Genomic DNA, 12,128 nt, shown 5'->3' with positions numbered 1-12,128 from the left:
TATTGTATATTTAGTTATTATTGTTAACTATTTAGTAAATATGTAGTTTTACAAGCTGGACTGTGGCTCTGCTGTCAGGGCATGGATATTTTGAAGAAAGAAACACAGGTTTGTTTGGTGTCAAGAGTTGTCTCCATGTAAAAACAAGCCCTTAAATAGCCTTTCCCATGGGGGGGGGGGGAAATCACCAGGATTTCTACGCTTGTGGCACAGCTGAGTAGAACTGAGATCACAGCGTGTGACATCTGGCACAGCCGCTCCCAGCCTGACGCCCACCACCATCGGCCGGCCCTGCACTGGGGCAGCGGCACCGAGCCGGCCAAAGTCCTGCGAGGTGCGGTGGGACAAAGACAAAACCTCGCTGAAGCGGCCAGCTCAGCAGTGCCAGCCACAGCAGCCTTCTCACTTGTGACTGTAAAAAACCCGTACGGTTGTGTCACAAGCCACCACCCGGTCACACGTGGCAATTTTCAAGTTAAGCCATGTAAAATCGCAACCAGGGAGCCTGGTCACGAGCCTGTAGTCAGCTCCCCGCTCTTCTTGCTGCCCCGTAAGGCACACAGTGAGCTCATCTCCCACCCGGCTCCATGCCTGCTCTTCAGTCACTGGGTCCCCAGTGGTGCCCTGAAACGTGCTGCTGGGGCTTGCGCTGGGAGCTGCAGCTGATGCTAGCAATGCACGCCCTCACCCTTCACTTTATCTGCCTCTCACCTCCACCGCAGCACCAGCCTTTGCTGAACCCCGCTCCTCCTGGGGAGATGCTTGTAGCCCACTCGTGGTGGCTCTGCAGACCTGCTCCCGCAGCGGGGAGGTGCTGACTCTGTAGGGACACAGATGGGGAAACTGAGGACATGTTCAAGCCTGTGGCTCACAGCTGAGCACCCCAAGGAGACATCACAGACTGTCAAAATATCTAGACTTAAGCCTGTAAAGGGGAAGAAGTTGCAGCTTTCAGCTTTCAGGCTAGATTTGCCACTACTGGACTCCTTGGCACAGCGGTCAAAGCCCAGGCACCACGTATGGTGACTACACGATGGTGACTATGGGGTCAGAAAGCCTCTGATAGGAAGCCACATCTGTGTCTTCTCTCACAGGAGACATGCAGGGTTAAGCCTACACAGCAGTTTGGAAAGAAAAGAGATAAAAGCATAATTTTGTTTCCCTAAAGCATCCCCGTGGTTAAAACAACAGATAAAGAATCAATCCCTTTTTCTCTGCCCTTTCTGTAACAGCAATTGCAGAGCAAGTCTCCCATGTTCCAGCTGAACACCCCAGCCACCACTAACTTTCAGCACAAGAGGGGAAAGACACATTTTATTTCTCACTATCCCCATGAAGCCATGGCAAGAGAGGGAAACAAACACCTGGAAGGCCTCCAAGCAGCACAGGACGTGGTTTGGGGAGCAGCACAGAGAGAACCTCCCTGGTGGGAACGGCAGGTCCCAGGGGACAGTGGGTTCCTCCTGCACCCACTAAATTGGGTCTTGAGATACTTGTCACTGGGTGGAGGAGCACGACCTGGGCAGCTGTAGGCATCAAAGCCAATAAACCCCTGAACACCTGAAATGAATACAAGTGAAGATCGTTGCTTACCGAAGTGCAAAGACAACGTTCAATTAGGGGCACATCTGTACTGGCAAGGGCCAGCAAAGCGGGACACTAAGGAGACACATGTAGCAGTGTCAGTGCTGCACCATCGCAACCCTTCCAGCAGCACTGAGACCACCAACGATGGGGTGGTGACAGCTTTTAGTGTCTCCTAGTGTAAAATGTCTTCCCATTTTTCTCTTGCTCTCATCTTCCAGGTAGAAATAAAGAAAAGATGAAGACACTGGGTAGTCCAAGTACTGTATAAAATAAAAGCTAGAATAGGAAAGGAAGACAACAGTTGTCTTGAAAATCTGGTAGAAGATAAAATGGTAGAGATCTGAGGAAAAAATGCTGATCACCAGGCCTGCGTTCTGCAGGAGGGGGAAAAAAACAAAAAGAGACACTCACGTTGAAACAGGGAACACAAAGACCCTTGGTATGTGCAACGAGCTAGGCCAACCTCACCACGCATCCCACCTCCCTGCTCGCTTGGGCACGGCACGGGTGACAGGAGGACAAAACGCAATTCATTACAGCACAGCCAAAGAAAAGCAAGCAGACATCCATGCCGAAGGCAGGCTCCTCTGGTTCTGCCCTTCCCATCCTGTCAGGAGACCGCAGGACCTGCGAGGGTCTAAGCTCACTTTGTCTTCGTGTGAAAACCAAACCTCGGGCCTTGTAACAAATCCCCGGTGGAGTTTGAAAGTGGATGACACGATGGCTGCATCCTACCTGCCCATGCTATTTACAGATGGTTATTTAGCCTTTCTGTGCTTGGTTTTCTTAATAAAACGAACAGAACTACTTGTAGCTATGATTTCTTTCCACATCAGAAGTCTTCTCGAACAAGAACTGTTCCACAAGCAGAAGATGTTGTGGCAAACCCTACACCCATGAAACTAATACCTGAGCAACAGCCAGTCCTCAAACTTGAGCACATGCCAGGTTTTCCATTTCAGCAAATATGGACAACATTAACCCACATATGTGAACAGAAGACGTCCTGTCTTGACAAGGGAGCTCACCGGTGGCCAGAGACCCACCTCACGCTGAAATACAGAGAGCAGTTGTTACAAAAGATCTGCTGGAAAGCAACACATCCATGCCCTTCTGACTTCAATTTCCCCCGGAGTTAACTAACTCTCTCCCCTCTTTCTAACTCTTAGATCACAGCTGGGCATTATTAAATTGCTAGAAGTAAAAAAAAGCAAAAGCCCATTCCTTCTGCTCTTCTTTTGACACCAGTGCAGCCCAGCTCAGCGGAATCACCCTTCAAGTTACGCTGATGTATGTGTGAGGCCTGAACCAAGGCCTTTGTAGCAACAGAAATTTAGCAGAGAAAGCAGAGGAAAAAGCATTTGCTTTTGTAGCAGGGTGTGAAGGGCTTGACTTTCAAGCCACGCGTTATTGGAAGCAAGGTTTTCCTGCCAAATGGCTGCTGACACCAACTAGGAAGTACAGTTTTGCGATTGCACAGTGTGAGGAGGAAGGTATCAATAGGGCTTCCTTCCTAGTCTGTATCTAAGTTTTTTACAGGCATGGGTACATCAAAATCAATCACAATACAAAAATAATGCATTGAAAAAAGTGTGAACTCTATCAGAAGCTCCGCTGCTTTGAATGGGCAGAGGCACAGGATTCGGGGCTACCTTGGATTCATGTAGCTGGAATCTCAGGAGCATCATACCTGGAGCCTGTTACATCGCAGAAAGTGTAACTGCCTTCCTTACACTACGCTTAAGGCTTACAAAGTTGAATGGACCTCTGCCAACAATACAGACTTGCTCCGACTCCTTTCTCTGGACAGGAAAGGAACCACCCAGAGCAAATAAGACAGAGAGAAGTCCAGGATCATAATTTCAAAATGATAGCTATATGTATGTATATGGTTTATGGTTGGACTCCATCATCTCAAGGGTCTTTTCCAACTTGAATGATTCCATGATTTAACTGCCACAAAACTTGTTCCAAAAACTGTTTGCCCAACCTATTCAGAGGATGTTCAGAAATGAGACTAGCAGCAGAGACTGCTGCCCAAGCCAGGCCAGGATTCAGTAGGTGCTTAGCAACAGCTTTAGTTTACTGCTTCTTGATGGCACGTGACAAATTGACTGCCGAAAGCGTATGTCATTCAGATGCAAGTTATATTACTGTCACTTGCAGTACTGGTGCTGTTAAGAAACCCCTGGTCCTGTTCCCCTGGGCTGCCAAGCCATGCACCCCTGGCCCCCAGCACGTCAGTCTGTCCGTCACCGCGCTGCCCGGAGCTGAGGTCCCTGGGGCAGGTTCCCACATGTCCTCCCACCCCCAGCACCCTGTCCTAGGCAGCGAGTCTTGCCCCAGCTGCCTTCACCAGCTCTGCAGCAACTCTCACCCCACCTTACCTGTGTGAATTGTAACCCAGTGAACCACTAAGGCTCTACTCAAAGCTAAGTGGCAACCAAGTTCTTCAGCAAATTTCAAGGTAAGCTTTATTTATTTTAAAGGAGAAAAAAAAATAGGATACAGTGTTTACATTCAATTGATATCCTACGTAAGTTTAAACATTCGTAGGGCACACATTTTCACAGGCAAGTGTTTCATCTTGGCTGACAATCAGACTGTGTGTAGTTATTGCACAGCTACGAACACATACTAAGATCAATGGAACACCTTTTCCAGCTCAAATCCTCTTGTGCTGCCATAGGTTCAGGACAGTAACATTTCTTATTCATTTCAGAGGAGTAAAACACCGTCCTCTCCAAAACACTTAAGAACAGATTTTGACTATCTGACAACTTCCAAATGAGTGGAACTATAAAAGCAGTTCCTCTGTCTTTTCATTTGGATTGGCAAAACCACAGGCTGTATTTAGGTTCCTGAGTGATTACTTAAGGTTTGCGCATTTGTCATCTTCGTTTTACTCAATGACGCTGCCACAGGACACAACTAGAACTGCTTTGGATCCAGCCAGCAAGGGTTTTATCTGTGAAGAGGCTCGTGAGCAAGCACAGGTGATCTCGCCCTGTACTCTGGCAGGAGGGGTACACTTCTCTACAAAGGAGTTTTAACAAAGGTACTCTTCAGAAAACTCTGCTGAAATCTGTCTTTGAGAAGTTGCTTTCTCTGAGTATGTTTTCCCCAGTAAATACTTGCCATTCTGAGGTAACGCTTTTAGCTTCCCTGTCTTCTGGTGATTGGTTTTCACAAATCTTAGCAGGTTAACAATAGCAGCTGGTGTAATTCCAGGGATGCGGCTGACTGCACCAATCTGCGTGTGGAAACAGGAACAAGTTAACCAAGAACAAACCTACACGCTGGAGCTAGTGAGAGAGGAGATCAAAACCTGTGGGTATTCCTTTCCCTGATTCTCCTCACTCCCCACGTCCCTTGGGAAGACACAGCAGGGATTTCATTGCTGCGGCCCAGTATCTTACCGTCTGGGGACGGTTAGAATCCAGCTTCTCTCGCACCTCTGCTGAGAGCGATGCATCAATGGTAAAGTAATCTAGGTCCTCTGGCAGTCGGAGGGCTTCATCACGACGCACTTCTTCTATTTCCTGCTGTTGATTGACTACACACCACTCATAAGTAGCTGTGATGGAAGATCAGTGAAACAAGAAGACCAGATATAGATGTTCATGTGAAAGAGGAATTCTTGGAAGCAGAATGAGTAATTCCACTGAGACGGTCAAAAGCTTCTAAGGAAGTTTCCACCCTCCCAGACTAAAGAGCCTAACTGGCATCACTGCCTTGAAGAAGTCATACTCTTTACTTTGTTACAGGAATTAAGATACACAGGTTGGCTTCTCCTCTCATCCGAGGAAAGGATGGTCTATCTGACAGAGCAATACAGAAGAAGAAGAAGCCAGGAGCGAAGAGGAATAATTGATCTCACCCCACGAAGTGAAACATGGGTGCTTGCACAGGGCTGTGGCCTATGGTAAAAGGTGCATGCTCCAGTAACAGTGGTTCATTTCACTAAGCAGCAACATGAAACACACTGGGATGAATGGGCTGGCTCTCCCCTTACTGAACAAAATGTACGCAGATCCCACTAAGAGATCATAACTCTTGTACTCTACCTTCTATTTTCAATCTCTCAGCCAGTTGTCTCCATTCAGCAAGCTTTCCCAGGGGCTCCGGGACAGCCCTTGCCAGAACCTCCATGTTGGCCTCCTGATACTGAAGGATGTCAAAGGCGCTGTGGAGAACAAAGGTAAGTTCTTATGGAAGGAAGGAGTCACTTGCATAAGGCAGATTTACAGCTGTTCCCAGTTCAAACTTGTGAAGATCTCAGCATAACCCAGAACAACTCCAGAGCCAAGCTCACCTCCCTACCACATCCTCTCAGTACAGAGAAGAGCTGTTAAACTCTTTATGAAAAAAGAACAGCAAGATAGAAGAGACAAAGTAAGTGCATCAAGGGGAACCTTTCAGATAGATTGAATCAGCCAGGTCTTAGTCAGTGATTTAAAACAACAGAAAAGATAAGGTGAGATAAAGGATGGATAAGGGAAGAAAGGGTCTTCATGTACAAGAACAGCTACCATCTGACACTAGCCTGAAATCAATCGCTGCTTTATCAAGCTTTCAGCAAAGCAGCAACCCACTGCAAAACAGTCACCACTTGGTGACGCTCTCAATACGGACAGCAAGAACTGACTGGGCCAGTGGAGTACCCCCTTGCTTTGAGAGCCAGTAAACAGGGCATAGTAAAAACACCAACATCACACTTATTTTATAGACAAACATCAGATGTTCGTCCCCTGAAGGTGGTAAAGCTGAAGTCTTGGAGTACCAACAGCTTCAGGGAGGATGGACAAACGCTGTAAAACCACTAGCCTGAAGTGCTAAAGCAAATGCAGGTCAGACCAGAAAGCTTCAGCTGTAATCTTTACCTGACAGGTGACCTTCGACTGCTGCTGATGGGAACTTCTGGTATTAACTGGGACCACTTAGATACGCTGAACTGAAAGGATTTTAGTGTTGCAATTCCATCCTGTAAAGCAGCTCTCATCTTAACCGCTCGTTCATATCGCTGCTGTGACACACACCCAGCTTCTTCAAAACCTGCAGAGACAGATGGCATATGAAACAAAGGCCTACAATCAAGTAGGGCTGCGCACTGCAAGAGCCGCCATAATACAGTACCTCTGTGGGTGAGCCTGGCATCGGCATTGTCAGGCCGGAGGGACATGCGGAACTCCACGCGGCTGGTGAACATGCGGTATGGCTCGCTGGTGCCCAGAGTGGTAAGGTCATCGATCAGGACGCCAACGTAGCCTTCAGTGCGACTGACGATGAAAGGGGGCTTGCCACGAACCCGTAGGCAAGCGTTGATCCCAGCAATCACACCCTAGGCAGACAGAAAACAAAAAAGACTCACTTGTCAAACTGTACGCTGGAAAATAAAACAGTCTGTGCTAGCAATCTAGGCAGTTTCTTTATTGCGATATGACAAGGGTCTGAAGGGCTTCTTGGCCCCTGCTGACATGACTAGAGACAATTCCTGTATGTTTTCAATTATACCCACTGCACAGTCTACATGCTGAAACATCTGACAGTGCTTCCAATTACTTTTGTCACTGCAATCTCAGTAACAGCAACTGTAGATATTAAAACTAAAAAATATCTGGGCAAGCCTGGAATCGGGGTGAGAAACAAAACTAAGAACATCTCATTAGCGCAAGATGGGCCTAGCAAGACCGCATATCAAAGACAAATGCCAAGGCAATATCCCTTTCTGAGCGCTGAGTATACACCCACCTGAGCTGCAGCTTCTTCATAGCCTGTAGTGCCATTTATCTGGCCTGCAAAGAAGAGGCGCTGAACGAGACGAGACTCGAGAGAAGCAGTCAGTTGACGGGGATCTAAAAAATCATATTGCACCCCATAGCCTATGACAAACAACAAGACAGATCTTACGGGAGGGATTTGGAAGGTCCCTATTTATCAGCAAAGGCAATCAGTGGGGCAGAATGACTTAGGTTATCAACTTTTTATTTATGATTTAGAAACAACCAAGGAAAAATCCCTGCATCCAAGAATTAATTTTCTTTCTGATTTCTTTTGTTTTGCTATGCTTTAAACAAAATCTGTTTTTTATTAACTGGTAACCAATACGACAAATAGATTTATAACTATTCACTCCCCTCACCTGGCTGTAATATCTTGGCTTTTTCCAAGCCTGGGATGGATTTGATCACCTGCTCCTGGAGCTCAGGTGGCAGTGTCATTGACACGCCTTGGGGGTAAATGACATTGGACTCCAAGCCTTCAGGCTCCAGCCACACCTGATGTTCTCGGTTTGGGAAGCGCAGAACCTTTGATTCAAGAGAGGGACAGTACCTGTAACAGTAAATAGCCATAAGCACCACCCGACACGGAGAAAAAGTAATTTTCCAGAAGCAAAGCTAACACTTTGTCAGCTCATGCCATTGAGAGCCTTGTGTGATGCCACATACTTACCGCGGGCCTCTTGTTGTCTCCCTGATATGGTTGTTCAGGTGGAGGTTATCGTGGATAATTTGCTGGGCTTTCAGGGTAGTGCGAGTCAGGTAACATGACAGCTGATCTTCTGGCTGAAAGAGGCAAAAACTCACTTAAAGTTATTCCAGTCGCAACACTGTACTCTTATTGAACAACTTGGAGGATCTCCAGGTCCTCATGGTCTTTTCCATGATGGTTGGCTCTCACTTCCTGGAGAGAAGGGTAGTGCTGTCATACCCACCGTACAGACAGAACACGAGCAACATGCCCAAAAGCAGACCAAGAACAGAACAGAACAGAACTTGGGGAGTCCAGAATTCAAGTTCTATACTAAACACTGTATTCCTAAGTACAGGATAGATATTCCCATTAAAGCAACACATTATATCAGAGCATTCCAATTGACCACAGGAATTCAAAGCTCTGAAGTAAGAGGAGTAAGTGCTGACCCTACAACAAAAAGTCACTTACAGAGTCTGGTGAAGGAAGAAAAAACCTAATAAAAAAAATCTCACAAAACTCTGCAATTAACACGGAAAATTCAACATGTGGATAAAAAGCACTGCATGAAGTATTTCACTGATTTTTCTGAAAAAGAGTCAATAAACTCCCATTCAAAATGAGGCTTTGGGCAACGTGGTCTAGTGGAAGGTGTCCCTGCCTGCAGCAGGGGGGTTGGAACTAGATGATCTTTGAGGTCCCTTCCAACCCAAACCATTCTATGATTCTATGAAAATAGTAATAATATTGCATCTGAACTCCTTAAAACCTTTCCTAAACATACCAAGGACTTCAAGTGATATTACTTTTGCCCCCACCATAACAGGTTATTGCAATACCTATACACTCTGGGTCAAATTAACTCCCAATACTTAATTTTGTGCTGTTTAACAGCATTATATAAGAACGCCATCCATTTTCCAAGATTTTCTTTGGGAAATTGAGGTTTTTCTGCTTTTAAGTTACCGTTAACATGCCAGCTCTGTGGATAACTCCATCCTTTCTCTTTCCTAGTCAATGCTATTAATGATCTCTAATTTCAACATTTCAATCTTATTCTAGAGCTGCGGTGACAAGCAAGACATCATAAATCTCCACAATGCAAGTCTAATACTAGAAGTACGTTGTAAGCCACCCATGTAACCAGCACATGAAGAATACTACTACCACTATCACATTTCATGTAATTCTGACTCTAAAAGTAAAGAAAGCTTTGTTCTCAAGTTGAGAAGTGAGAGGGAAAAGGTTCTCACTTTCAAAAGACAACATGCAATTTCTCCCTTCGCATTGAGAGTCCTCAGACACGTAACACCTCCAGTATGAACACAACCCTGCTCCCTTTCCCAGCCACCGATTGCCTGGCTGATTCCGAGCATGAACATTCCTGGAACCGCTTCCCACCTCACTCTATGTTCATTTGACGTGTGCTGTCCCACCTTGATCCATACGGCCTCGCTGAGGAAGCTGAACGGCACAGGAGGATTGTCAGCTGCACGTTTCTCCAGACCACTGAAGTCAATCGTATCTTTGGCAAGTCGGGGCGGCGTCCCAGTCTTCAGCCTGCCCACAGCAAATCCCAGTTTCTCCAGAGTCTGAGCCAGCCCAATGGCTGGCTGGTCCCCTAGCCGCCCAGCCGGGTGCTTCTCCAGTCCGATGAGGATCATACCCCTCAGAAACGTACCGGTGGTCAGGATGACACTCCCAGCATGTACTGTGCTCCCATCCCCTGAAACAGCAAGTTTTCAGAGATGCACATATTTCAGTATCAACAAAGCCCTGGTATTCTGGTGCTTCTGTCTAAAACTAGACTAACAGTGTTCACTGAGGGTTTATCCATCTTTTATTATTTAACAAAATCAGCATTTCAATAATAAAAGCATTAACAGTAATAACTACAATAAGCAGCATGTAGTTATTCCTATATTTTTCTTATTTCCAAGCATGTTACCTCTAATGCAGAAAACCCACTCCTGGGAAAAAAATCCTATCCAGGCCTTTATTTCGGAAAGTTTGTTCACTAGAACAGCAAGGGATAATAAAGCATAAGTCTAGTGGTAATAGGATACCACTGCCCCGTAACGTTGTCGGCAGCATACACCATTTACCAAATAAAAATCTCAAAACGCAGTGTGGAATTCAGTATCACTGGCCTGAAGAAAATTAAATTTATGCAACTTCCCAATATCCTATCAATCCAGGTATGTTTTTCATTGTATTACACATATTAACCTAGTTTAGTTCACACTTAGCCTAAATCACCTCTATGGGCTAATTCTTAGTGATGAATCAGAAATGTTTACCCCAAAGGTTGCTCTTAGTGTAGAGTAACTGAAGGTGCTTATTGAGTTACTAGCACATACCCAGAACGACTCCTGTGACTTGGCATTTCCCAGGATGGTCTGGTTCTGGCTCTGTCAAGAGAAGATCCTCCACAGAAGCCTCATGAACTGTCAACAGTGGTGTGTTAAGGATTTCTTTCTGTCACGAAAGGAGTTACTGCAAAAATCTAAGAAGTTCTGAGACACGTGGGCAGTGCCAAAACCTGCTGATTTCCAAAACATCTATCGCCCTCTTCCCCTTTCCATTCTCACCACACCACTTGGCAGACACTCAGTTACTCTACTGTCCTGATCTACTAAGTAGAACTTTTCATTCACAGATAAGAGTTTAAGCTTGAAAGAAACTATTTGGTTTGACCTGTATATAAAATGATAAGAGAATTTTTTAAACTACACTGAGGTCCAACAACTTGCAATACATTAAATTACTAAACAGAAAGGTAGGTTCGATAGGAAAATATTAAAACACAAAACACCTCCCCTATCATCCTCTGTAGTTTATCTCAATACTTCAGATTTGAGTGATTCATTCTAATACTACAGCACACAAACACACACAACAAATCCCTGGAAATAAACCCATGTGTTCACACTAGTCAGTAGCTTTAACAGTACCTGCCATTTTTACCAGTATAGATAGATAACCCTAGAGATGGTTAACGTACCCTTACCCAGGGTAATCTCGGGGCCACTCACGCTAGCAGTCCCGTTCCCCAGTTGATGCTCTCACCGCCCCCCCGCCCCCAGCTGGGGGATGCAGGTGCCGGCTGCCCTCAGGGCGCGGTGGGGCACAGAGGACCGAGGGCACGCCGCCCGTCCGAGCACACCGCGCCTGCCGCAGACCGAGGCAGCCGCCTCCGGCCGCCTTCTTCCAGACACCGGCCTATCTCCGCACAAAGCCAAGTTTAACTTGTAAACGTCCCCGCGAGAGGGAAGAGGGGCGCTCAGCCTCCGCGGGCAGCCCGCCCGGCACCCCCCGCCCCGGCTCTCACCTGCATGTTCTCCTTGTAGCGGCCGCGGTCGATCTGGGCGCGGAGGCCCCACACGGCCGGGCCCTTGCAGCGGTTCAGCACTTTGTAGTGGACGCCGGAGCGGTCGCAGACCCGGCCGCACAGCCCGTCCAGGGCGTCCACCTCTCTCACGAGATGCCCCTTCCCGATGCCACCGAAGGAGGGGTTGCAGGACATCTCCCCTAGGGAGCGGGCACACGGACACCACTCACCACCGTCGTCCAAAAATCCCGCAACCTCCCCGGGCTCACGGCCGCTCCCCACGCCGGGGAGCCCTGAGGCGCCCGCGGGAAACGGGCCCGACCCGGGAGGCCGGGCGGGCTCCCCGCGGTACCTTCCCCCCCCCCCCCCCCCCCCGCCCTTTCCCGAGCACGGCCCCGACCCGACCCGGGCACCCCCCCGCCGGCGGTACCGATGGTGCTGATCTTGTGCGTGAGCAGCAGCGTGCGGGCCCCGCCGCGAGCGGCCGCAGCCGCCGCCTCCGTCCCCGCATGGCCCCCACCGATCACCACCACCTCGTAGCGCGGTGCCGCCGCCCCGGCCTCACTGCTCGCCCGGCGGTGCCCGGGCCGCGGGGCCGGAGGTAGCACCAGGCGGCGCCACCGGCTGCGCAGCAACATGGCGCCCAAACCCGGCGACAGCACCGACGGCCCGCCCGGCAACGGGCGGAACCGGAAGCGGGGGGCGGGCACGCCACCGCGGCTCGTCTGCCCCGCGC

General features: G+C 48.1%; 1 protein-coding gene across 1 annotated transcript; it reads right to left on the bottom strand.

The window, feature by feature from the left end:
* Window positions 1–4,035: 4,035 nt before the first annotated feature.
* On the bottom strand, window positions 4,036–12,089 carry MTO1 (mitochondrial tRNA translation optimization 1). The gene is given in 13 exon segments (XM_075747506.1): window positions 4,036–4,648; window positions 4,650–4,840; window positions 5,007–5,164; window positions 5,655–5,773; window positions 6,471–6,642; window positions 6,724–6,928; window positions 7,339–7,469; window positions 7,730–7,920; window positions 8,041–8,153; window positions 9,498–9,787; window positions 10,422–10,539; window positions 11,393–11,592; window positions 11,823–12,089. Coding segments are annotated over 13 exon segments (2,121 nt in total). The 5' UTR covers window positions 12,031–12,089; the 3' UTR covers window positions 4,036–4,623.
* Between the last annotated feature and the right edge of the window lie 39 nt (window positions 12,090–12,128).

This window comes from Balearica regulorum, chromosome 3 (genome assembly GCF_011004875.1).
Source record: "Balearica regulorum gibbericeps isolate bBalReg1 chromosome 3, bBalReg1.pri, whole genome shotgun sequence".
Taxonomy (NCBI): domain Eukaryota; kingdom Metazoa; phylum Chordata; class Aves; order Gruiformes; family Gruidae; genus Balearica; species Balearica regulorum.
The sequence above is the reverse complement of the archived record's forward strand: the minus strand, read 5'-3'. Positions and strand labels throughout refer to the sequence as shown.